The following is a 27,750-nucleotide window of genomic DNA, read 5'->3' as shown; positions in this document are numbered from 1 at the left end:
TTACTAATTTACTTATAAAATATAATTTAAAATAAAAAATTAAATATGACAAAAGATAATAAAAATTAATTTTGATATTAAATTAAAAAATATTAGTAAATAATTTTGAAAACCTATGTATGATTGTCATAAGGGTAATTTTTTATTTTATATAATATAAAAAATTAAAACATAATAAATTGGAATATTTAAAAGTAAAATAATTATTAAAATTTTAAAATTATGAATACTAATTTTATTTTTTTATCAAATTAAATATATATTTTTTGCAAGAGTAATTTTGTCATTTACATACTATATATATATTTTTATTTTGCTTATTCAACATATATAATAGAATTTATGATCTTTTTTAAAATAAAAAAATTATTTATTCAAACGACATATGGAATCAAGTTACGATTCAAAAGATATATCATGTCAAAGTTTCCAAATTACAGATCGCGCTAAGCGCCCTTGAGCCCGCTACGCGCGATAAGTCAGATCCTTCGGCGCTAAGCACCCTCAAACCCGAGCGATAACTTTGGGGATCTGCGCAACTCAACAGCGCGCTACACCGCGTGACGCGCCATGAACGATTTCTGCAGAATTTTCTCTACGATGACAGCAAATCCATTACCCCCATTCTCAACCCAAAATTATTTCCAGATCAATTTTCATCACAAATTTCATGCTTATATCACATATACAACACATAGCATCAATTATAAACATCAAATCATAACATATAAGGTAATTTCATGAAAATCTCTTAACATCTCAAAGTTAGGGTTTTACCAACATCTTTATTCACACATCAATTCATGGATTATGCACATACCCACTCACATCATCTAATATCTTTCATCTCCAATTAACAATCAAAACATGTTTCTTATCAAGGATTCACACAATTTCATTATAAACCCTAAAATTCTACACACAATTCCATGGATACAACACATAATCAAAACCCCACCCTAAACATCATCATACATCCCTATAGCATGACAGAATCCCACCCTTACTTTAAGTTTTGGATTGAAGCCAACTCTATCTTCAACCTTGAGATTCTCCTCTTCTCTTCTCTCTTCTTTCACAAAATCTCAAATAAGCTTCTAATTCTATTTTCCTCTAAAACCCTTGTTTTTTTAAACCTTCACTATCTTCTAATTACTAATGGGCTCTAATTAACACCTCTCACTTACTAATGTCAACTTATACCCAATAACTCATCTAACTCACTAACTCATGCTATTTACTATTAAATCCCAATAAATAACATAAATACCACATAAGCACTTAATTAACACATATTTGATTAAATAAAACACATAACACATAAATGGCATAATTAAATAAAACACGCAAGCTAAAAACGGGCGTTACAAACACCATCACCCAATTCTTCACTACCCTCAAGAAACTGTGGCAAGAACTCGATAACTTCTACCCTCTGCCAACGTGCAACTGCACCATCAAATGTTCTTGCCTTCTCCTACTGAAAATAAAAAACTATCGTGATATATAATGATTAGTTTATTTGTTTTCTCAAAGTATGAAATGAGCAATATACTTCAGTATGGTCTTAAATTATGCCTATGCAGTTCTTACCACGCATTAGCAAGGTTTTTTCACCAAAGAACCAACAAGAAAGGAAACATGTCGCTTTGCTTGTAGAAGACAAAATTATTGTTTCCCTTTCCAAACCTATCAACATAAACATTTAACCTCATTATAAGTCAATATCAATTCCATCTGGACATGGAGAGGCATAAAGATATGCACTTATTGTAATAAGCCAAACCATAACCTTGAGGTCTGATCAAGAAGCATATGCTACCTCTTTATGTCAAGATGATGAATTTAGGTCAAGTATATCCCACCAAAGACAACATTTAAAATATCCATCGAGACCATATTGAAGACACATCTTATGACCCTACTAACATTGGATTCACCGTAGATTAGCAAAAGGCTCTTCTTGCACTCATTCAACACACACCAATTCAGCAGCAATCTACCATTTATCATCTCAACAACACAATAAACATGCCCTCGGGTAACCCTACAACTATTAACCCCTTTAACAATTTCATTAATGATAGTTGGATTTTGGATAATCGTACCAAAGATCATGTGTATCATTTGAGTGTTTTTGTTACTCATATAGTTGAAATCAAACCGATACAAATTAGGCTCCATAATGAAGCCTATTTTACCACCAATTTTTTTGGAACAATTTTTTCATCAACAACTTTTATTTGATCAATATTATATACATTCCTGATTTCTTCACTAATCTGACATCTATACCCAAAATAACCACCTTCTTTGATTGCAACCTTTCTTTTTAAATTTAACTAATGGTATCATATAGGATAACTGTACCACGATGACGATTAGTGTGTTGAGTTGCACAATGGCTTATATTTGTTCACTTACCATAACACCCATATACTAATTTTGTTAGGCATCATTTTAGTTCAAGCAACCCTACCATAAACATTCGTAACTTGTGGCACAACCGTTTTGGTTACCCCTCTTATGAAACCATTGTTCATATTAATAAAGAGTTTCTATTACATAAAATGTCTAAAAATATTTCTCCATGTGATACATGCTTTTATGCCAAACCACTACAAGAAAACATCAAATTAGCCAGGTGATTTTGCCAGGTGATAATCACCTTGCTAAATAACGCACTTGCGGGGTGCTTTACACCTCACAATGCAGATATTTTTTATAAAAAAAAATTATACGTTTTTTTGTCTCGCAACAGTGTAAGAGAAATTCAAAAATTTTGAAAATAATTTTGCCAGGTGATATTCACCCCGCAAGTATTTTTGAAAAAATGAGGGAAAATAAAAGCTGCTTTTACTGATTTGGTCAGAGTGTAGGTGAACATTGAGTGCTCTTTTATGACACATTGGTTGCGGGGTGCATTCCACCTCGCAAGTCCCAACGTCATCAAACTTTGTCAGGTGATATTCACCCCGCAAGTATTTTTGAAAAAAATGGGGGGGGGGGGGGGGGGGCGGGGGGGAAATAAAAGTTGTTTTTACTGATTTGGCCAGAGTGCATGTGAATGTTAGGTGAGCATTTATGACACATACGTTGCGGGGTAAAATGCACCCCACAAATGTTTAATAAATATCACCCAGTTCACCTTACTTCTCACATCTCCCAACCTATCTTATCTTTCTCTCATTTTCTTCCTCACATTCCAATCTATCTTATCTCTCTCTCATTTTCTTCCCTCACATCCTAACTTATCTTATCTCTCTCACATTTCCTTCATTTCCTGAAAAATATTTTCTCCACAAACACTATATCTTCTATTTTTAACACAAACAAAAAATTCATATACTCAAATATCTTGTTGGATTTGGATTTTCTTTCAATTTTTTTATCAAAGCCATCTACTATAAGGTACACATATGAAATTAATTTTTTGTCATTTGATATTGGATTGTATGAAGTGTTAAGATTATGTGTTTATTTGTGAAATTTGTATGATAAAAATAGTGATGGTTAAATTTGTGTATAATATATTAAAAAATTTGAGATAAATTTTTTATGGTATTGTGTATTAATTTGTTTAAATGATGGAATATATGTTGTTGTTTTGTTAGTTGCATAGAATGTATGTTTTTAGAATTTTGTAAAAATTTTAGGAACCATTAACAATAATTTATGTTTTTAGTTTTGATAATAATAATTTTTTTAGGTTTAATATATATTTTTGACAAAAATGAATTATTAAAACAGAATATTATTATTTTTTATAGAAATGAAATATTATTTTTGTTTTTTAAAAACATAATATTATTACTATTTGTAAAAACAGCATATTATTATTTTTTTAAATCAAATTATTATTATATCAAAAACAATTTTTTTTATAAGAAATGAAATATTATTATTATTGTTTAAAAATAGAATATTATTATTATTTTTTAAATCAAAGTATTATTATATTTTATAAAAACATAATATTATTATTATATTAAAACAATTTTTATTTTTTTAAAAGAAATGAAATAATTGCCAGGTGAATTTCACCCTACAAATTTTTAAATATTCAAACTTTGTTAGGTGAATTTCACCCCGCAAGTCACTTAACATATTGCACGCCTGCTCTGAACCAACTGTGTCACCTGCTCTGAACAATCTATTTCACATTCCTGCAAGTCTTGGAAAGTGTGTTTGCGGGGGGGTGCATATAACCTTGCAACGTTGCGGGTGAAAACCACCTAGCAAAGTTGCGGGGTGTATTTTCCCTTACAAAAAATTGCGACTAACGTTTTTGCAGGATGAATACACCACCTCGCAATTCTATATGACCTTCACAACCAAAAAAAATTATTATCTAGGGACACAGACTTCTTTAAAACTATATTTCCTTTCCCCATTAATAAACCTACCCAAATATATATCATCCAACTAATGATCAAACCCTAGAATATCTAGACAACTACACAAATTTCATACCACCCAATCCCTTACATGACGATAACAACAATCCCAACATCATAACTTTACATTCCTCCCCGGATATTACCAACAATATCCATGTCTCTAACACACCCTACACCACTAACAACCCAGACCCACCACCCCTAAGAAAATCCTATAGGATATCTGAACCTCCAACATATATTAAATAGTATCATTGTTCTAAGGTTTAAGGTACTTTCACTCCTCTACTAACACAAGTAACATTCCCTATTCCTTATCCAATTATATATCCTTTAAAAACATATCTCATCACCATAAAATTTTCACCTTAAGTTTATCATCCATCACTAAACCTACTACTTATTCTTTTGCCATAACTGACCCCAATTGGAGACCGGCTATCAATAATGAGCTTAAATATCTTAGTGACACTCACTTGGGATTTGACTAAACTTCCCACTAATATTAAATTCATAGGTTTCAAATGGATTGTTAAGTTAAATTATTTAGTAAACGACACTATCGAAAGGTACAAGGAAATTCTTGCCAAATGCTTGAATCAAACATACGAGTTAAACTATAATAAAACATTTAGTCCATTCATAAAGATGATAACCATTAGACTTCTTATTTTTTCATCGCAACACTATTTCAAACACCAACTAGATATTAATACTCGGTTTTTTTTTTTACATGGAGATTTAGATGAAGAGATTTATATGAAATTTCCTCCTAGATTAAATATTTCTAACAAAAACCTTGTTTTTAAACTAAACTGATCTATATATGGCCGACGATGGGCTGGTAGGCAATGTAACCCAAGTTAACCTCATCCATTATTAACATGGGTTAGTCTAAATCTGACTATTCCTTGTTCACTAAGAAACACAATTCTTCCCTTACTGTTATATTAGTATATGTTAATGATTTAACTCTTGTAGGAAATAGTTTGTCTAAAATTGCAAACATCAAACATATCTTGGACAAAAAAAAAAAATTGCATAAATTTTTTTGGGTATCCTCAAATATTTTCTTGGCTATGAGATTGCATGTTCCTCTCAAGGCTCGTTATGACTAGGCCTGTTCAAAAGAACCGCCGAACCGAACCAAATTGAAGTTAAAATAATCAAACCATTAGTAATGGTTAGTGAACCAAACTTGTATTTTATTAATGGTTCAAGAACCGAACCGTTAAGCAATTAACCAATATCTAATTAACTTCGAACCGAACCGTTTGATATATTAGTTTCTAAATTGAATTTTTTTTCAAAAATAAAAAATTTTAAATGAAAATTTTTGATTTTTTTTAAAATAAAAAAAATGGTTTTTTTCGAAAATTAAAAAAGTCGAATTTTTACGAAAAATAAAAAAGTCGATTTTTTTGAAAATAAAAACGTCGATTTTTTACGAAAAATAAAAAAAACTCAATTTTACTGTGTTTTCGAAAAAAAAATCGATTTTACTGTATTTTCAAAAAACTCAATTTTACTGTATTTTTGGAGAAACTCAATTTTACTGTATTTTCATAAAAGTCGATTTTACTGTACTTTTGGAAAAACTCGATTTTACTGTATTTTCAGAAAAACTCGATTTTACTGTATTTTTGGAAAAACTCGATTTAACTATATTTTCAAAAAACTCGATTTTACTATATTTTCAGAAAAACTCGATTTTAATGTATTTTCAAAAAACTCAATGTTACTGTATTTTTGGAAAAACTCGATTTTACTGTGTTTTTAGAGAAACTAGATTTTACTATATTTTCAAGAAACTCAATTTTACTGTATTTTTGGAAAAATTCGATTTTACCATACTTTCATAAAAACTCAATTTTACTGTATTTTCACAAACCTCGATTATACTGTCATTTTGGAGAAACTCGATTTTACTATATTTTCAAAAAATCGATTATACTGTATTTTTTGGAAAAACTCGATTTTACTGTATTTATTGAAAAACTCGATTTTACTGTATTTTCTGAAAAACACGATTTTACTGTATTTTCACAAACCTCGATTTTACTTTGATTTTGGAGAAATTCAATTTTACGGTACTTTCAAAAAACTCAACTTTACTGTATTTTTATAAAAACTCGATTTTATTATATTTTTGGAGAAACTCAATTTTACTGTATTTTCAAAAAGCTCGATTTTACTGTATTTTTGGAAAAACACGATTTTAGTGTATTTTCAAACAACTCGATTTTACTGTATTTTCAAAAAACTAGATTTTATTATATTTTCACAAACCTTGATTTTACTGTATTTTTGGAGAAACCCGAGTTTACTATATTTTTGGAGAAATTCGATTTTATTGTATTTTCAAAAAACTCGATTATACTGTATTTTCAGAAAACTAGATTTTACTGTATTTTCAAAAAAACTTGTTTTTACTGTATTTTCGGAAAAAAACTCGATTTACAGAAATTTTGGAAAAACTTGATTTTACTGTAATATTCAAAAACTCGATTTTACTATATTTTCATAACTCAATTTTACAATATTTTCATAAAACTCGATTTTACTGTATTTTTGGAAAAATATAGTACAATCATTTTTCTGAAAACCCAGTAAAATCGAGTTTTTTAAAAATATAGCAAAATCTTTTTTTTTTTTTGAAAAATTACAGTAAAATCGAGTTTTTTTGAAAACACGGTAAAATTGGGTTTTGCTGAAAATACAAAAAATTTTTTTTTTTAATATAGTAAAATTAAGTTTTTTTGAAAATATAATAAAATTAGGTTTTTTGAAAATAAGGTAAAATCGAGTTTTTAAAAATACAGTAAAATCGGGTTTTTTCTAAAAATACAGTAAAATCGTTTTTTAAATATAGTTAAATTGAGTTTTTTGAAATTACAGTAAAATTGGGATTTTTTTATAATTACTGTAAAATCGAGTTTTTCCAAAAATACAGTAAAATCGTGTTTTTTGAAAATTTAGTAAAAATGTTTTTTAAATACTGAAATTGTTTTTTTAAATACAGTAAAATCGAGTTTTTTGAAATTGCAATAAAATCTACTTTTTCCAAAAATACAGTAAAATCGTGTTTTATGAAAATTCATTTTTTTTCGAAAATAAAAAAGTCGTTTTTTTTCAAAAATTAAAAAAAAAAACAATTTTTTTGCGAAAAACAAAAAAAGTTTTTTATAAAACTAAATATAACGGTTTGGTTCTTTAACAATTGGTTTAGTTTGAAAAAATTTGTCTTCAAATGATTTGGTATGGTTCGGAATTAAGAAACGTTATACCAAACCAAAATTTTTGGTTCAATTCGGTTCTAGAAAAATTGAAACGGTTCAGTTCGGATCACCTTATGTAATGATTTAGTATGGTTCGGTTCAGTTTTCTTACAGAACTGAACCATAACCAGCCCTATTTATGCCAACAAATATAGCCTGGATTTTCTTCCGGATTAAGTCTCTTATGAGCCAAACCAACTTCCAATCCCATGGATGCTTGTCACAATTTACAATTTGGCCCTGATAAACTTCTCATTGATTTAAAAAAATACATAATTCTGATTGGAAAGTTGTTTTACTTTACTCATTCATGCCTTGACATTACCTTTACTATTGGCAGATTAAGTCAATATGTATCCAAGCCTACCAAAGTACACTTACAAGTAGCCATACAAATTCTAAGGTACATCAAAGCTTCAACATCACTAGACTACTCTTCAGAAAAGACTCCAACCTTAGTCTAACTGGTTTCCCAGATTCGGATTGGGAAGCTTGCCTGAAACCAAAAGCTCTACAATTAGTTTTTGTTTCTAACTAGGTACATCAATTATCAAGTGGAAAGTAAGAAACAACTAGTTATTTCCAAATCATCTTCAGAGGCTAAATACAAGGCCCTTGTAAACACATCTTGTGAAATCCAATGGCTCCTCTACCACTTGATAAACTCCTCCATCCCCACCAACAACCTGTATCCATCTTCTGTGACAATAAAAGTGATATACATATAGCAATAAATCATTTTTTTTTTAATTATGAGAAGACTAAACACGTCGAAATGAATTGCCATTTTGTTCATGACAAAATTCAGGAACAAATTATTCAACTAGGTTAATAGACTTTAATTAATTTGTTAAACTTTCTCTTAATTAGTTTGATAGAAATTGTTAGAAAATTACTTAAAGTTCCTATATTATGGCTTAACCTTTTATATCAAATTAAATTATGAATACTAATTCCAATGTTTTTTTAGTTTAGTCATAGTTTTAGAAACATGCTTTCAATTTTATCAACTACTATAATTTTAGAAACATGAAGATCATATATAACGTAATATCAAACGCATCTAAATATTCTATTATATGTAAATTACATTAAAGATGATGAATTCCGAAATATTTTGCCCTCCACTGATAAACGTGTGTGTCTGTGTGATGATAATTGTACTTGGTGGTAGACCAAATTATTCAATCTCACAACTTCGTGCATGAACCGAACTTAGCCATGTGCAACAAGTTTTAAAGAGTTGGGCTTCAAATATTGGGGTGTCTATTTATGGAAATTTCTTTATCCACCTCCCTATCTTCTTGGTGACCCTTGGTGAAAACCCCAAAATGTCCCTTGTTTCGAAAATGCATTTCCGAAGTGCAAAAAAATGCTGTTTTCGGAGATGCATCTCCGAAAACACCTTTTTTTTTTCAAAATTTTTCTTATTTTGAAAATGCATTTCCGAAAACAGCATTTCGGAAGTGCATTTCCGAAATACTGCGCGTTTTGCAGATTAAACAAAACAGCCCCTCCCCCCAATTCATTTACCCTAAACCAATTGCGAACTCAACCTCATCGAGATTTTCTGTAAACCAACTTCCAAGGCTACAATAAAGGCTCCATCTACTTGTTCTACTACATTCAAAAGCATCTCAATCACCTTTAATTTGTAAGTTTCTAAAACTTTAGATTTATAATTGAAATGCATGTTAGGGTTGTTAGAAATTAGAAAAATGATATAGGGGTAGGTTGTTAGTAGTCTTTAGGGTTGTTTAGAAGCATACAAACTGTTTGAACTACTAATTTTGGGGTCTGCCATGAAAGCTGCAGAAATGGTGTTCGCAGGGGTGTTTCGGAAGTTCATTTCCGAAAACACCTCCCTCACCAGTTTCGGAAATGAACTTCCGAAATGTGTCCAGAATTGGTTTTTTATTTTTTGAATCGTTTCGCATTCTTATGGATTTCAATTGTTTCAGGAATATGGCAGGTAATCCAGCACGTATCAGACATGGGAGAGAGACACAAACAGCGTCGGCTAGAAGCGAGCGTGCGGCGCAGCTTGCATCGACGCGGAGACAGGGTGGAGTACAAGCACCCGTACAGACAGATGAGCCTGATTCCTCGTCTGAATCGAGGAGTCGGCTGGCTCGGGTATCTTCTTCCCATCAGGAGGAGGTACGGGAGGAGGGGGAGGTGAGTTACCAGGAGGCGGAGGAGGAGGTACCGGATGTTGACCCTCCGCGCGGGGAGGAGGGGGAGGAGGGGCCCAGTGACACGTCCGTGCTGATTTCCTACCACGAGCATGTCGCTCGACGTGTCTGGGAGGAGAGGTATTTTTTATAATTTATCCGACTTTATTATTTTAACCGTTTTTTATTTAGCTTTTTATTCCACATTTTCTTAACGGTCTAACTAACAATGTTTTTTATTTTTGTTGTAACAGGAAAGGGTGACTTTAAAAATGGTGAACCACGCGCGGAAGATTTTTAGTCTCTTTAAACCAGAGGCGTAGTGGTTTAATGATGCGGTGACAGCTTCAGGGCTAGGTGGGTTGTGCATGACCGGGTATACCACCATCAGCCATGACATGCAGGGAGCTTTTGAGGAGCGGTGGCATAGGGAGACGTCTTCTTTCCACTTACCGGTTGGGGAGATGACGATCACCTTGCACGATGTGCACTGTCTTCTCCACTTGCCGATTAGGGGGATGCTGTTGGACCATTCCCGGATCCAGAGGGTCGATGCGATCGACTGGATGACGATCTATCTGGGTATGGACCCAGGTATGGCTGATTTTGAGTGCCGGACGACAAATGGGCCTCATATCTGGTTCTCCACATTGAGCGATTATTATGAGCACCACTTGATGGCGGCGGCCGAATCCGAGGAGGCGGGTAACGGCCTATTTATGGAGTATCACTGTGCCTGAACTCTCCGGTGCTGGTTCATGTTTTTGGTAGGCACTGCACTCTTTGTGGACAAGAGTGCAAGATACGTCGACGTGACCTACCTCCGCTACTTCATGGACTTGACTACCATTCACCAGTGGAACTAGGGGTCAGCTATTCTGGTATACCTATACCAAAAGCTGAATGAAGCCTCCAACTGGAGGACCAGGCAAATGACCGGATCCGCCACACTCCTGACGGTACGTTTCATTTTAATTGTTTCACATTTATTTATGGTTCGTATTTATTTTTAATACATTATCGTGTTTGTGTTTCAAGGATGGATCATCTCCTACTTCCCCCGCATCCACGACTTCTCCATTGATCCTGCGTACCAGGACGCCATGCCCAGGGCCGCCCGATACGTTCTCTAAAGGGGGAACAATGCAGTGGGACCATATCGTGGGTACCTCGACCGCACAGCTCACGATGACATCCGTAGGAGGCCATTCAGTGACTACACTACTGTTGTCCCCTTTGACCGCATCGCGTTATATTTTGACTGGTTGGCATGCGGGACCAACACCATGGTGAGGTATCTCCCTGAGCGATGCATTCGACAGTTTGGACATGTGCAGATGATACCGAGGTCACCGTTTGAGGCTGCTCCCGACACAGTTACCCGTGTGGAGCTCATTGTCATATTTGCGGACTGGGAGCGTCATGTGGTCCAGAAGGAGTATCGTCGCATGCAGGCCACCCAGGACTGGAATTGTGTAGAGGGATATGTCACATGGTTCTATCGGGTGTCACATCCTCTGATGACAGCCGACGCTTCCGGCGCTCCTAGGCCAGCATACGAGGAGATCCTGGAGAACCAGCAGGCCGAGGATGACCATGCCATTGATCTCCTGCCGATCTGCCAACGGATAGAGATGCTTGGGCGGGACGCGTTGGAGCGAGGTATCATTGATCAGGACGGTCCAGAGGCAGTCGTCGTGGTGGAGAGGATGGTTGGTGATGCGGGCTATGCGGCGGCATATAGGAGGCAGAGGAGGTCCCGGGGAGAGAGGGTTAGGCATACATAGTAGGGGTTCCGGATTATTTTTCTTGTATTCGGCTTGTATTTCGCACACTATTACTCGGCTTGTATATATTATTCGGATTGTATTTATTATATTAGTATTTTATGTTGATATGTCGTTTATTTTATTTTGCGTTTTCGTTTAATTAAAAATACGGGACTGTTAAGAAAAACATTAAAAAAAACACAATTTCTGCATAATTCGGAAGTGCATTTCCGAAAACCCCCAAAAATGTGAAAAAGGTGTTTTCGGAAGTGCATCTCCGAAAACACCCTCCATTTGCCATTTTCGGAAATGCACTTCCGAAGTCTGGAAAAATCTAAAAAAAAATACTTCGGAAATACATCTCCGAAGCAGGGGCAAGTTGGGGTTTTCGCTGGGGGTCTTCCCCATAGGGGGTCAATAAAGAAATTTTCCTACTTATTACTAGGCAGGCCCTTCGCTCACTCTTTTTCAGTTACATTTAGTGAAAATTTTAGGGGATTACCTATCCCATCTTTACGGTGTTTCTTTACCACGGTAAAAAGTCGTAATTTCTTTAAAATTTATAACACACATTTTTACGTTCCTCTGTACAAATTGGCGAGTCATTCTTATTTTGTCAATATTTAATTTTGAGATGCATCTCCGTATTAACATTAGAGTGAGTCTGGAGATGCATCTTCGTAAAATCCTTTAATTCAAAACTTGTGGAGTTTTACAAATATGCATCTCCGAACCATTTATTTCATATATCCGCGTAAGACTCTTCTCTTCCTCCTTCATTTGCTGCAAAGTCTTTCCAAACCTATTTGAACTCTTTGCTACAAAGTCATTTACAAACCACATTTAAGCAAGTTTATTTAAGTCCAATTTCCAAGGTTATTCGCTCCATTCTATTTCATTTGTTGCAAATTCACTTAATACATTCAAGTTTTTCATCAACTACTCTAATTTAGTAAGTTTCTCATTTCTTTTTTTTAGGTAATATAAGTTGTTTAACATGCATTAGATAGTAGTACATTTGAAATAGGTAGTTGGTATAAACATGTATTCTCATTTGGTTAGAGTTTAGGGCATCAATGGAGTTTCTACCATTTCTGCAACTCGCGAGTTCATTTGGAGATGCGTCTCCGAAATTTGTCTGAACTGATTTTCGAAGATGTATCTTCAAATTTGACCTGACTGCATTTTGATGTGATTTTCTGGTTTTATTATAGGCACAATAGCTTAAAACAGTCATGACATGATTAGGCTAGGTCGTGTGTCCCAACACGCATTTATACGACGTGAGGGGGTCAGGGACAATGCCACAAGGCCTCGAGTCAATGCAATCTCGTTTAATGGTTCACAAGGCCGAGATTCACAACCATTTGTTTCTAATTTTCGAAGTCTTCTGTTTCAAGCATTTACTTTCCATTAGTTTATGTTTGTTTGTATTATTTTTTGTATTTTCGAAACAAATTATGTATGGTCGGTACATTTTGAATTTACTTTTATTAGTTTGTGACTTTTTTAATCTATGTGTAGTATGTTTGAATCAATTAATGTATATGTTTTCTAATTTATGGTCTAAAATAACTTAAAATATAAGTTTCTTAAAAAAATATTAAAGTTAAGACAATGTTGGTGCGTAAAAAATACTCAGGGGGTTGCGGAGATGCATCTTCGAAATATTTTTTATGTGCAATAAACACACTTTCGATAACTTAAAATAAACTTAAGAGGTTTTATGGAAATACATCTTCAAATTCACCCAAAAAATCTTCAGAGATGCATCTTCGTATTTATTTTTTGGCAAAATGAGATATGGGAGAATTATAAGAGCTGAGGTAATTTCATGTGCATTAATCTTTTAAAAATATTTCAAAGGTGTGGAGCGTATTCCATTGGATAAAATGACCATTGTCAAAATTTACTTCATGTATAAACTCGGGTAACTACACGTAGAGTGCAACTTTAGAAGAAAATTAACTGAGAAATTTTTTTTGGATGCTCTGAAACTCATTGTGCTAGATCTTATTGTTAAAAAATACTAACATGTATTTTTAATATAAAAAAATTATGTTGCATTCGTCAATTATTATTATTATTTTTACATTTATGATGTATGAATTTATGTAGATAAACGTGATCAATTTCTTTTTAAATTTTAATTGATAACTTGAATGCTTTTTTTTTTTTACTAAACTTGAATGGATGTTATTATCTTCAACTTCTATCATTTGTAGAATGTGAATGTTACAACTTACAACTACAATTATATCTTTCTTATCATTGAGATATCATATGATTATTTAAGACTAATTTTATACTTATATGTTTTGTTAGCATGTAGAATTGGATTTGAAGCCATGACATTTTCACTTGTCACACTAGAAAAATGACACCTTTACCAAAGAGAATCTTTTGTTTTTTTTTAGCCAAAAAAAAGGATTATATATTAATAATCAAAAAGAAGGAAAACAAGAGACACAAGAGGGGGACCAAGCCAAAACCTCTCAAGAACAAAGCCTAGGCCTAGGGGTACCCGCCTTGTCTAACAAGTAATCCTTAAAGATATCCTTATGCACATAATTGAACCAAGAGGAAGATTTGCTCTTTAAGCCGATGCTAGCTAATATATCCGCGCAAAAATTGGCTTCCCGAAAGATATGCGATATTCTAAAATCTATTTCAAGCGTATGCTTCCAACAGTTAAGCCAACGAGTTTTAATGGTCCACGGCACCAAGGAAGGGTTAGAGAAAGCATTAACAACAATAAGACTATCCGTTTCAATCCAAAGCTTCGACCAAAGCATTTCCTTTGCTTTCTCAATGGCGATAATGGCAGCCATAAATTCAGCAAAAAGAGGAGAACCGGTTCCAAGGAAAGTACAGAAACTGATAATATGATTCGCCTGGTTATCCCTGAAAAGACCGCCACTGGCAGCAAGAAAGGGACTTCCTGCAGCAGCCCCATCAATGTTACATTTGATCCACGAGACATCAGGAGGAAACCAAAGGGAGTCAATGCATCTTTTAGGCACACGCGGCTGGATGGTGACTTCAAAATTCTTGAGGACAAAAAAATTGTGAATTGAATTATCTGATTTCCTGGTAGTTGTGCTTCCCACAAGTTTGGCTCTAGCCATGATCATTGTTATGCAGTTTTTCCAATGCAGATGCTTGCCTTCAAACCTAGCCAAGTTCCTCGCATGCCAAATCTGCGAAAAAGTACACACCATACTGGCCTTGATCACAGCCAAAGATTGAGGGTTCCAAGATCTCCTAAGCACCTGCAAACAGTCATCCAAAGAGTTAATCACTAGGTGACTTTGGGTTTGACTACTAAACCATCTCCAAATGTTCACAGCAAAGCTACAATTAAAGAAAAGATGGTTAGTATTTTCCTCATGACAAAGACACAAAGAGCACATTGAAGGAAAAAGAAAACCCCTCAAGTTAAGATTCTCATCAGTAGAGACTTTTCGATGCATAATTTTCCAAACCAACATCGATTGAGAGGGAGCAGAATCATAGTCCCAAGGGAGCAGGGACCAATTACTGGAAACAGAGGGTTTTTTGAGCATTTTATACGCATCTTTGATGGTGAGGATACCATTCTCATTTGCATTCCAAGCCAGTGTGTCAGGGAAATCAAGGCCAGAGACAAAAAAAGGTCTTATAGAGTTCAGGAGATTAGGCAGAGCAGTTAGAATGTTGGTGTGAATGGCCCATCCATTATTCCAACAGTCTGCCACAGTAACCTTGAGGTTGGGGTGAAAACAGTCTGGCACTTTGAACTTAGAGGCAAGAACTTCACCAGACCAATTATCCAGCCAAAAATTTATCATCTTTCCATTGCCTATGACCCAAGTGTTGTGTTCAAGGACAGTGGTGTACCATTCCTTAAGACCTTTCCAAAGAGATGATTGAATATTGTAGCTTAAGGCCTTCCTGTTTCTGAAAACTCTAGCATAGAGGAGGGAAGCCCAGGGTTGTCTCCTACTTAATAACTGCCAGCAAAGGAAAAGGTTGGTGGCTTTGTTGTAGTGCTTGAGGGAGATAATACCCAGACCACCCTCTTCAGCCTTAGAGCAGCATTTGCTCCATGCCACAGTGATCAATTTCCTCTTCTCAATGTTGCCACTCCATATGAAATTCTTTGTCCAAGTGTCTATGCTCTTTATGATACTTGCTGGCCAGTCATATATGGTAATGGTGTGAACCATCATGCTTTGAATGACAGATTTAACAAGAATCACTCTGCCAGCCATGGATAGGAGGTTTGCTTTCCAACTAGCAAGCTTCAATTTGATTTTACCAGCCAGAGCCTGAAAATGAATAGCTTTTGGCTTCCCTATAAAAATAGGAACACCAAGATGGATAAAAGGGGGGGAGGCAATAGAGAAACCTAAAATGTTTGCAAGGGTACAGTGCCTCTCATTGGACAAACCCCCTGCATACATGATGGATTTTGATCCATTACAAATCTGGCCAGAGTTCAGTGCATACTCCTCAAGGAGAGCAGAAATAGCATTCATAGATTTGATATCTCCCCTGCAAAAAATCATAAGGTCATCAGCAAAGAAAGTGTGAGAGGGAACAGTGCAAAACCTATTGGCTCTAGTCAGATTAATCATGTTGTTGTCAATAGAGTGTTGTATGCCTCTGCTGAGGACATCTTCAGCTATACAGAAAAGGAGGGGAGATAGGGGATCACCCTGCCTAACACCATTGGAGCAATTGAAAAAACCAGCCATTTTACCATTAACACAGATGGAAAGAGCAGCAGATTTCAAGATAGTATGAATCCATCCACAGAATTTAGAGTTAAAGCCAAAACAATGCATAGTGCTAAGGATGAAGTCCCAGTTGAGGGTGTCAAAGGCTTTGGCAATATCTATTTTCAAGGCCACATTGCCACTAAAACTTTTGTTGCCAAGGATATTGATAGCCTCAGATGTGAGGCAGATGCCATCCTTAATATTTCTCCCAGCAATGAAACCCTTTTGCTCATTAGAGATGATGTTAGGCAGGATGGAACCAAGTCTATCAGCTAAAATCTTACTAATGATTTTAAATTTGAAATTAGCCATAGCAATAGGTCTAAACTGCTCAATACAGTTAGCATCATTAGTCTTAGGAATGAGCACAACATTATTAGCATTGTAGTTAGGTAAGATCCAGTTATGCAGAAAAAATTGTTTAGTAGCATTTAACACATCAGTTTTCACAATATCCCAATAATGGACATAGAAAAAAGCACCATAACCATCAGGGCCAGGGGCAGAATCGATGTTGAGAGAAGTGATAGCATTATAGATTTCACTGTCATTAGGAATCCTAGTGAGTAACTCATTGGTGGTCTCATTAACCAGCCTGGGAATCACTCTCTGAACAAGGCCAGTGTCCTGTCTAACAAAACCAGAGTTGAATATATTGTTGAAATGATTATCAATGTGATTCTCAAGTCTGTAGGGATCAGTTTCAATATTACCATCCACAAGTAAGGAGGAAATAAGCTTAGTCTTTCTCTTGATCTTGGCATAAGTATGGAAATACCTAGTGTTCCTATCTCCATGAATATGCCAATTAATTCTAGATTTCTCTTTCCAAAGCTCCTCTTCCATATTGAGAGCAAGGTCAAGGTCATGTTGGGCTTTGATCTCTTTATCATGTAAAGTGTCTGTGTAACCATAATCCTCAATAGTTTTTTGAATATCTTTTAAATGTTCTGCAGCCAGTTTGGACTTATCATGGATATTACCAAAAGTAGTCTTGTTCCAAGTTCTAAGCTTTTTCTTAAGGATTTTAAGTTTTTGGTCAAGCACATACATAGGGCAACCATAAATCTTCACATTCCAAGTGTCTTTAACAAGCTTACTACAGTCCTGGTCTAAGGTCCACATTTTGTGGAATTTAAATTGACTTCTAAAAGTGGCATTGTCCAACTTAATGGTAGCAAGGATAGGGTAGTGATCAGATTTAGATTTAGTAAGGGTATTGCAGACAATGGAGTTGCAACTATCAAGAATATTTAAGTTACAGAGGACTCTATCTAACATCTTCTCAGTTCTATTTCGACCCCTCCTGCCATTACACCATGTAAATGCATTGCCAAGAGTGGGAAGGAACAGCAACTGTTTCCTATCAGACCAATTGAGAAAATCCTGCATGGGAATTTTGGCAGGGGTGTGACTGCCCCTATATTCAGAAGGACTAGCAATGGCATTGAAGTCTCCTAAGAAAGTCCAGGGGATGTTGTCAGGAATGTTATTAAGGGAATTCCAAAGATGTCTCCTATGGATATAATTAGTAGAAGCATAAACCACAGAAAAGCCAAAAATGGTATCATTAAGACTAATAGTGAAGTCAAAATGTTGGTCATCACACAACAAAATAACAGGATTCAAGGAAGACTTACAAATACACCAAAGGTTAGGAAGAAGGTCACCTCTGTTATTAACTGCAAAAATCTTTAAATCAAACCTGGCAAGCCACCTTTGTGGGAAGTTATCTATGTTCATCTAGGGCTCTGCAATAAAGACAAAGTCTGGAGAGTTCTTACTGATCATACTTTTGAGGGCCAGCCTAGAGGCATTGTTTGCTATCCCTCGAATGTTCCAGAAAAGACAATTCATAGGGATAGTTTGTTGGGACTAGACCTAGGTCTAGTGTTGGTCAAAGAAAGAGACTTCTTATTTCTTCTTTTCTTGTTGAAGACAAGTTGGAAATCTTTATCAGGGAAGAGATCTACCCCATGATCATCAACTTTGTCCAAGTCTGCCATGTTTGCCCAGGATTCATCAAGAAAGTTTGTGACTAGAGCTTTATGAGCTGGGTCTATTTGTGTTTCCGGAACCATTTCCACTAGCTGAGTAGCATCCACATACTCACTATCCAATTTGTTTTCTTCTTCATTGGATTGATTGGCTGTGGAACCTATCACAATAGTTCTATCATTCCCAAATTCGGCCACTGGAGTCTCCAAAGGTTGAGAATTTGAAGATTCACCGGCAACGCGCTCCACAGGAGTAGGGATAAGAATAGCATCATTGTTGGGAAGAGGCCCAGGTATCTGACCTTCAGCAGTGTTCTTCGATCTATCTGAAGCTAAGCTTTCCTTTTGCGTTTTTTTTTCGCCTCCTTGTTAACATCTTTCTTGCCCTCTTTCCTTTTGCAGTTGGTAATGGAGTGGCCAATGCAAGAACAAAAATTGCAAAACTCTGGAAGTTTCTCATACTCTATGTCAACAAAGAAAGCAAAACCAATTCTTTCTACAAGAATTTTGAAGTTGAGCTCCTTGGTCATATCAAGATCCACCAGAACCCTAACGAAATGACCAAAAGGTCTTTCAAAGACAGATTTGTTGGATGCTGAATCAATACATATTGGGGTTCCTATACTGCTTGCAATAGCGAATATAATCCGAGGCCTCCAATACTCTTGTGAGAGCCCGTGAATTCTTATCCAAACTTGTGCAGAGGTTTGCTTAAGGGTAGCTGGCATAAAATCTTTTGTCCATGGAAAAAGCTTGAGCGTGCCTTGTGAAAGATTCCAGGTATTGACAGATCTCACCCGTTGGACATCCTCGAGGGAGGAGAAAGCAAATTCGAAGAAACCTTTCCCCAGAGAGGTTATTCCCCATTTTCCAATTGAAGGCCATAAAGACATGAGTTTAGTTTTCAAGCCCACCACCGTTAGCGGCGTGGTGCCCTTGAACCAGACGACTCTACCATGAAGGTGATGTTTGCAGGCTTCGACACCTAGTTTATACTCCTCCTCTGGAATTGTTATAGCTAATATGTCCCCTTTAACACAAGCTTGAGGGAATTGACTAAGGGGGATGTCACAAACGTTGTTAGAAACAATGGTAGCAAAGGTTTTGGGAATGTTTGAAACAATCTTCTCCACCGGTTTTGGTGTTGGAGTATTCGGGCTGAGGGCTTCTGGGAAGAGCAGAGCAACATCCATGTTGGAAATGGAGACGAAGGAGAGGAACGAGAGGAGCGGAGGGTGGAGGAAGGAGGAGAACACCACCGTAGAAACTAGCCGTTGACAGCCGGGGAACTAGCCGCTAGAGAACATTCAAATATTTCAATAAAATTTCTAGGTTTCCTATCTTACCAAAGAGAATCTGATTTACTTTAATAGAGTCTAAAGACAAGACATTGTTTAAGGAACTTCAATGGCTAAATTAACTAGAGCTTTGTATGCTATAAAAATTTAAATATCTCTCTATTGTTTTCTGAAGTAGAAAATCTGCATTTTGTGTTTGATTTTTTTTTTACGGTAACAAATAATCATGAGTATATCGATTGTGGATTTATTCTTTTGCAATAACAAGTATCTAATACATGAACATAAATTTACATGGTTAAGTCCATTTTGTCCTTTGTTCAAAAAATGCCCCATATTGAATTCAAGGTTAAATTGTGTTCCAATAATATCTTTTGTGATTAAATTATGACTTTGTTTCATCTCAACTTTATCATTTGTCTTTGTCCAATTAAATTTGCTCTGATGTTAATAAAAGTTAGTTTCGTAACAAAGGCAAAGCCAAATGCTGCTTCCAAATAAACATTATTTGAAAAAGAAACTTTCGCTCTGACAAAGATGTGTATATACTCTTCCATCTCTCTTCTCAATGTTTTGTATTTTCTTCCTTTCTTCTCTCTTTCTCTTTCATCGTTCTCTTTAGTTCTACCAGTCTCCCATTCTCTGCATACTTTTTTCATATCTTTTTAAAGTAATTTGCAAAGTGTATGACTATTGCGGACAATCTAATTTTTAACCATTATTACACTTTCTGACCTTCATTTGCATTTCATCTCTCTTGCTCCACATTTTCAATTCTTCTTTTCAAACTCCATCTCCCTCTTCTCTCAAACCCATTTCATCTTCTTCTTCTTAATCTTTCTCTTTTAACCACATGTGATGTGTTTTTTTTTTTGAGTTTGAAATTATGGGCTTGAAAAGCAACACCTTTTTTCGGTACCTATTGGGTCATTATGATACTTTTATCACACGAGGCCTGATCTAGCATATAATGTGAGTATGGTGAGTAGATTCATGCAGAAGCCAAAGATATCACATCTAGCAGCAACAAAGAGGATAATTAAGTATCTCAAAGGAACTCTCGGCTATGGCATTTTATTTCCTGCAGCAGAATGAAGGAAAGGTGTAACACCCTTCTAAATCCCAAGAAATCTACGCGAATAAATAATAATATATTCAATCACAAATCACCAACAAGGGTGTCACATCTTATGTAAAACATCACAATAAGCCATCCTGCTCCGTAACACGGGTTTTCAAAAATTGAAACATTTATCTCATTGAAAATATCATCAAGAACATCAAACATCGCTGCGGAAATTATAATCTCAAAAACATCTTTTTAAATACTTCAAATAAAAATATCATCACACTTCATAACTCATCATCCAGGCTTAGAACATCTTAAAACCAGATAAAACATCTCAATACATCATACCAACAAAGAACATAAAGTTTGAATTAAAACGATCTCGAAGACCCCGGTGTTACATATCAAAGCAGGATCGTCTTTATCATAATAAAGCAACTAAAAGACTTCATAAAGCTATCCTCGAGCTTCTACGTCTATTCTTGATTACCTGCAAGTTACCCATATATTGAGGCAACATTTCCAAACAGAAAGATTGAGAAATCACAATAAGATGCAAGGAATAAGTATAGTAGGTACAACAATATATTGATATGATTCACATAGCATCCCATATCACATATCATCTCGATATATCAACTCAATTACCCCATCATTATTCTATTAGATTATTCACCTCAATTTAAAACAACATTCAATTCACAATACAAACGCAACGTCACTTATATCACAACTTTATCAATCCATCACTTATATCATCAAATATGCAATGTCACATAGGATGAAATGTACCAACATAGAATAATGCATATGGTACCAAAAACATCAATGATGACATTAAGTCATCTACCTCCAAAGATCCCCACCAATAGGATCGGTTCCTACATGGAACCAAAGCAAAACTTATAAACGCACCCAATCCGCACAATGGGATTGATTCCAACACGTGACCGAAGTCCTACAAATCACCACTGGACTGAAGTCCTAACATATTCCATGAATGCATGACGTGCAACAACACAAGAAATACATGACCACGGCTAGTCAAAACGCATTATCATTCATATACTCACCACAACATCATATTGACAATCAACATCTTTTAAATCACACCAACATTATAATCATCATCACAGTACACACACACACACACACACACACACACACACACACACACACACACACACACACATATATATATATATACACACCATCAAACATGCATCTCATAAATATCATGCCTCAACATACATCAAATCATCACAACAACTTCACAATATCTCATATTTTGTCGTAACAACATCAAACACTTCTTACAACATCAAACACATCATAATAAAACATAATATCATCATAGTAACGTCAAACACTCCATAACGCAAAGCAATACAAACATACAAGACTAATTCCATACAAAAGACATAAGACTCCATCAAATAATCATTCATTGTGTTACAAATTATATTTATATTATAGAAAATGTTTCTAGCTTTTCGTAGGTTCAAACGGCACTTCAAACAGACACCCGAGTCAAAAGTTATGAGTATTAAAAGTTTACAAAAATACTGTCAAATAGTGAGCAATCGATTGCACTCAGACATCTATCGATTGCACCCTGTTCCAGAGGCAAAATTTCACAATTTTCACACAGTGCAATTGATTTCACCCTCACAGCAATCGATTGCTTATTGAAACAGAAGCAAATATTCACCTAAATTTGACAGTGCAATCGATTGCACCTGCACTTCAATCGATTGCATCCTGTGAAAAACAGTTGTATGAATTCTGAAAAGTAGCGGTACGAAAACCTCTTTGTCCCAATCTCAAAAACCCAAACTTCATGAAATATTGCAAGATCAAACCTCAAATTATCATTGCTATTAACATACATCAATATCATCAGGTTCATAACATCAAATTCACCATATTCATTATATTATCATCAATAATCACAAATCCCAAACACAAAACCCACGATTACATAAACCTTAATACCAATTAAAATAACCATGATGACCCCCTTACCTTAGATTTACAGCAATCACTTCTTCTTCCTCGAGTTCTACCGGGTTTTCTTCTTCTTTCTTCGTGCCCTAGCCTCTTCCCTCTAGTTCTCTTCCAAAAGTGATTGTACAGAATGAATTACTCAATCTCAATATTTTCTTTTTGTCAATATTACCCCTTGGACCCTTAATATGGTTTTTCCACCTTCACCCTCACTTAACCTCTTATAATTGACCATTATGCCTTCGTAATCTCTAACACTAATAGGGGTGGCAAAAATGGGCCGCCCGTACCGTCCCGCCTAAAGCTCGCAAAAAAACGAGGGGGCGGGCATGTCCGCCAAGTAAAATGAGCATAAAAATCATGTCCGCCCCGCCAAGGTGGCGGGTAGGAGGCTTGCGCGCCTATTTTTTAATTATTTTTTTCTTCATTTTTAAAAAAATTAATAGTCTTTTTTTACCTTTCAATTAAATGTTTCACTTATTCTTTAAAACAATTTTTTATAAAGCATCTTTTAAATAAATTTTACCTAAAAAATATTGCATATATTTACAAGTAAATGTATAAAATAAAACCATTAAGAATTTGAATTACTAGGATTAACTAAAAAAAGGAACTTAAGTTGAGACGGGCTTACTAAATAAATAGGTGAGACGGGCTTTAGAGGGCGTAGGACTTTGGCGGGGTGAGCTTAGGCGGGCAACGGGTTTTGGCGGGGCGGGCTTTGATAGGCGACGAATCCAAAATCTCAACCCAAACTGCCATTTTTGGCGTGTGCGTGGACCGGCCCGGCAGGCCACCGTCCGTTTTGTCACTCCTAAACACTATATTACTCTATTTTCTAACTAAAATAATTCTAACTAATTATTTTAATTATCTAAAATTATTAAAAATACTAAATATCTCTTTAATTCCCGCTCTAGCACACACAGCACCACATCACACATCATATTCATCAACATCACATAACTTCACAAATCAATCACAATATTCTCAATTAAATAATTAAATAAATAATCTAATTATTTTGGGGTGTTATAACTCTCCTCCACTTAAAGAATTTTCGTCCTAAAATATTATCTAATGCGAACAACTCTAGATACCACCCTCGCGTCCTACTCTCTGACCCCTAAGTCGTGTTTGGCAACACTTCCATTACCACACATCCAGACATAATGATAACACAACAACAATTTAACCAAATACACATGATAATCATTCAACGTCTTCGCGATATAGAAACTAACAAAATAGCAACCACTTAACAACATTTTAACGTAGTAACAACATTTCATCGTAGCAACAACAACAACATAATCATCATCAATATAGCTTGTTCTATCGATTGTTCCAGACTGCTTTCGGAATTATAGACTGACCCCGCAAACCAACACGTGTCTTTTCAGCATGCTTTGACCTCACTCGCACGCTTTCAGGAAAACTTCCCAGAAGGTCATCTCAATAATGCTTCAAGTCAAGCACGCTTAACTGTGGATTTCTTATAGAACGGACTACCGAAAAGAAGATGTGTCTTATTGATATAAATAGTACCACATAATTCTTATTATCTTTCCTTCAACCATGCAGTCACATCCCTGCACAGACTCAAGATCCCTCTCATTCCCATGTGGCGACCACCCTTGCCCTCTTTGGCCTCAAGTGTTACATGCGGTGCAACCACCCCCCGTCTTCTTCGGCCTCGGGTTTTACATGCCCACCAGCTTCCGCATGGTTCGTCCTTAAACCACATCGTACTAGGATAAGTATGGCGTTGATAAAGGGAATACAAGCTAGTGGGTTACACCCACTCAAGTTAGTGTAGTGATGTTGAGGATAAAAACTCCACAGCTGGTTATGTATTTGTGTTAGGTGATGCACTAGTTGCTTGGAGTTCGAGAAAAGAACCAGTAATAGCATTATCGTCGTGTGAAGCATAATACACATGTGCTTTTCTTTGTGCATGTCAAACAACATGGATGGTAAATCTAGTCAAAGAGATTACAAGGAAGAATCATGGAGCAATTACCATGGAGATCGATAACATATATGTTATCAATCTGGCGAAGAATCAGATAACACATGGACGAGGCAAGCACGTCGAAATGAGGTTCCACTATCTTTGAGAGCAAGTAGCAAAAGGGAAGTTGAACTTGGAACAGTGCAGAACTGAAAATCAAATAGCAGACATCATGACGAAAGAAGTGTAAGTCAAAGTATTCAAAAGACTAAGAGTTTTGATGAATGTAGATAGCTTAGATACAATAAATTAGGTGGTGTGTTGAGAATGTAATTCCTTGTGTCAAAGCATGTTTCTCGACAAAAATAAGGTTGTGTAAAAAATAGCCTAGTGCTTGTGTGTTAAAATGTCGAAGGCGTTACCTCGACAAGATTTTGACTTAGACCTATTTTGTAGTTAGCAGAATTAAGTTTTTTGGGCTTTGCTTAGGGAGCAAGCAAAGCCAAAATCTATCAATAGGGAGTAACCCCTATTGTTGTGATTACTATTGAACACTTGCAGTTGCAAAGAATAAAATCACAGTTTGTGAGCAGAGAGAAACTCTGCAGAAAAATCTTTTCTTCTTCCCCTATTTTCGTTAAACCTTAAATCCCTTTCTTCCCCAATTCATCCTTTTCTCTTCTTCCATTAAAAATTGCACAACAAAATTATCTGGCAACCAAGGTTGGTTGATTTACTCGAGTGAAGAGTGAAGAACAAGAGGGAATTAGATCGGTGTGATTAAATCTTTTTCATCAAGATTGATTCGAAATTCTCCATAGGTTTGATGTAACTTCAACACAAATTCTGGATTTATGTTCGTATCTTCATCTCCAACCTTCATACAAGCCCATAATTTTTTCAAACCCAACATTTTTCAAAACCCAGAATTTAACAGAGGAACAACCATCTTTCTCTACAAAACACATAACATATTTTCTTTAAATGAAATATTATGGTCTTTGAAATGGGTTTGCCCAGGAATTGGTATATAAGTTATGAGTTTGCTTATGGAGCTCCATGGAGGATGAGGTTAGTGAGAATAGAAATAGAAACATTTTGTGAAGAATGAGATATGGATTATAGGGAAAGATAACTGCTTTTTAAAATGGAGTTTGTAAAACTTAAAATGAAGGTGAATGTGAGAAAAAATAAAGGTTGAAGATGAAGTTTGAATGTGAGAAAAATAGAGGTTGGAAATGGATTGAGGGAGGAGATGTTTTGTAAAATTATTATTATTATTATTATTATTATTATTATTATTATTATTATTATTATTATTATTATTATTATCATTATTATTATTATTATTATTATTATTATTATTATTATTATTATTATTATTATTATTATTATTGGATTTCATCCTCCCATACCATATCATTGGTGCTACGTCATTGAACATTTGTCATCTCTTCTTTTTTGTAACAAATGGTTGACGTTAAAGACTAAAACCAAACAAAACTCAACACTTAAAAATTTTATAAAAAAAATAAAAGTTTATGTAATAAAATAAAAAAAAACACACCAATTTACCTATATTAAAAAACTATTTAAGTCAAAATAAAAAACTATTTTATTCAAAATAAAAATATTAAATTTATTGAATCATACAATAGAATTAACTTGAAACATGTCACTTTTCATTAATGCAATACTTACAAAGAACAAATACAAATTTATTACTCTAACATTTGTTTTCTTCTTTTGTTTAAAAAGAAACATATCTTACTATTTAAAACATGGAAAATATAAAATGGATATTTTTTTCTAAAAAAAAAGAATTGGTAGCAAACTCGTGAATGTGATTTGATAGGAAGGAAACATGCCTTGTAAACTTCATTGAAGTTTTTTCAGTTGTGGGATAGAAAACTTTTAAATTTAGTGGTCATGCGTTTGTGTTCCGACAATCAACGTATTTTTGTATTTGGACATTTCTTATTTTTAGCACCAACACTAATAAATCTTTTACGTAGAGTACAAATAAAGTATAATTTTTTTTGTGTAAGCAAGATATTATATAAGAGAATTAAGGATTCTTAAAACCTGATTACACATAAATTGGGATAAACCGGCCAGCAAAAAGGGAAATTACAAACCAATTAGTCTTACGAAATAAATAACAAAGGAGCTTTGTTAAATTCGTAAAAATTACAAATGGGTTGAGTAATTTCACTGATAAAGGATCATTTCCAAACCAACACTTTAATACACCACACCGCATTATTCACATTCCAAAGTGTCTTTCCGGTATAACCAAAGTGTCCATACAGGTAAATATTTTGTCTTTTATAATACTCCCTCTGTCCCAAAATAAATGTCATATTTATTAAAAATTATTTATCCCAAAATAATTGTCACTTTTAATTACCAATACAATTTTAATTTTTATCTTTCAATTGTACCCTCTAATTAATACTCTTCATTTACTATTTCTCTCACATTACATTAATGATGATTAGAATACACCAATAAAAAATAAGGATAATTTGGTAAAGTTGTCATTCTCTCTTTCATTTATTACATTTTTTTAATCTGTTTAAAAGTGTCAACTATGACACTTAGGGTGTGTTTGTTTCAATGTTACCAAAATTATTACATTCCCATGTTTGATTGAAGTTTTAAAAAATTATTCCAAGGAATTTTTTATTCCAAAAAATATTATTTACACATAGTTTTTCAATTCTTATTCCAAGACATAAAGGATGGGAATAAAATATTCCATGAGAATAAGTTAAACTAACTCTAACTTCCAACTATCACTCATAATTATTATTATTTTTATTTTTTTATAATTTAAAATTAAACAAATTTTATTATTATGCCTAGGAATTTAAATTTCTACCAAACGCATAGGTTGGAACAATATTCCAGGAAATAACAATCTTAGGAATAATATTCCAAAGAATATAATCTTAAGCCATGAAACAAACACACCCTTATTTTAAGACGGAGCAAATAATAAATATAATTTTTAAGCAAACACTCCCTTATCATATATA

The 27,750-nt window shown here is 34.6% G+C and overlaps 2 protein-coding genes across 2 annotated transcripts; both read right to left on the bottom strand.

Annotated features, from left to right (window-relative positions):
* Window positions 1-14,116: 14,116 nt before the first annotated feature.
* LOC131655124 (uncharacterized) lies at window positions 14,117-18,127 on the bottom strand. The gene has a single exon (XM_058925031.1). The coding sequence runs from the start codon at window positions 18,125-18,127 to the stop codon at window positions 14,117-14,119; it is 4,011 nt and encodes a 1,336-aa protein (XP_058781014.1).
* Window positions 18,128-18,237: 110 nt separating this feature from the next.
* Window positions 18,238-19,574, bottom strand: LOC131655113 (uncharacterized). The gene is made up of 2 exons (XM_058925022.1): window positions 18,767-19,574; window positions 18,238-18,683 (listed from the first exon to the last, which is right to left on the bottom strand). Exons 1-2 carry the CDS (start codon window positions 19,572-19,574, stop codon window positions 18,238-18,240), a joined length of 1,254 nt encoding a protein of 417 aa, XP_058781005.1.
* Window positions 19,575-27,750: the final 8,176 nt, after the last annotated feature.

This window comes from Vicia villosa, linkage group LG1 (genome assembly GCF_029867415.1).
Source record: "Vicia villosa cultivar HV-30 ecotype Madison, WI linkage group LG1, Vvil1.0, whole genome shotgun sequence".
NCBI lineage: Eukaryota > Viridiplantae > Streptophyta > Magnoliopsida > Fabales > Fabaceae > Vicia > Vicia villosa.
This window is presented reverse-complemented; position numbering and strand designations above follow the sequence as displayed.

Excerpts from the sequence above, each read along its gene's own strand:
- LOC131655113 (XM_058925022.1), bottom strand. The coding sequence starts at position 19,574 with ATGGATGTTGCTCTGCTCTTCCCAGAAGCCCTCAGCCCGAATACTCCA. Across the intron at positions 18,684-18,766 it reads CAACTGCAAAAGGAAAGAGG|GTCAGATACCTGGGCCTCTT; the intron begins GCAAGAAAGATG and ends ACACTGCTGAAG.
- LOC131655124 (XM_058925031.1), bottom strand. The coding sequence starts at position 18,127 with ATGAACATAGATAACTTCCCACAAAGGTGGCTTGCCAGGTTTGATTTA.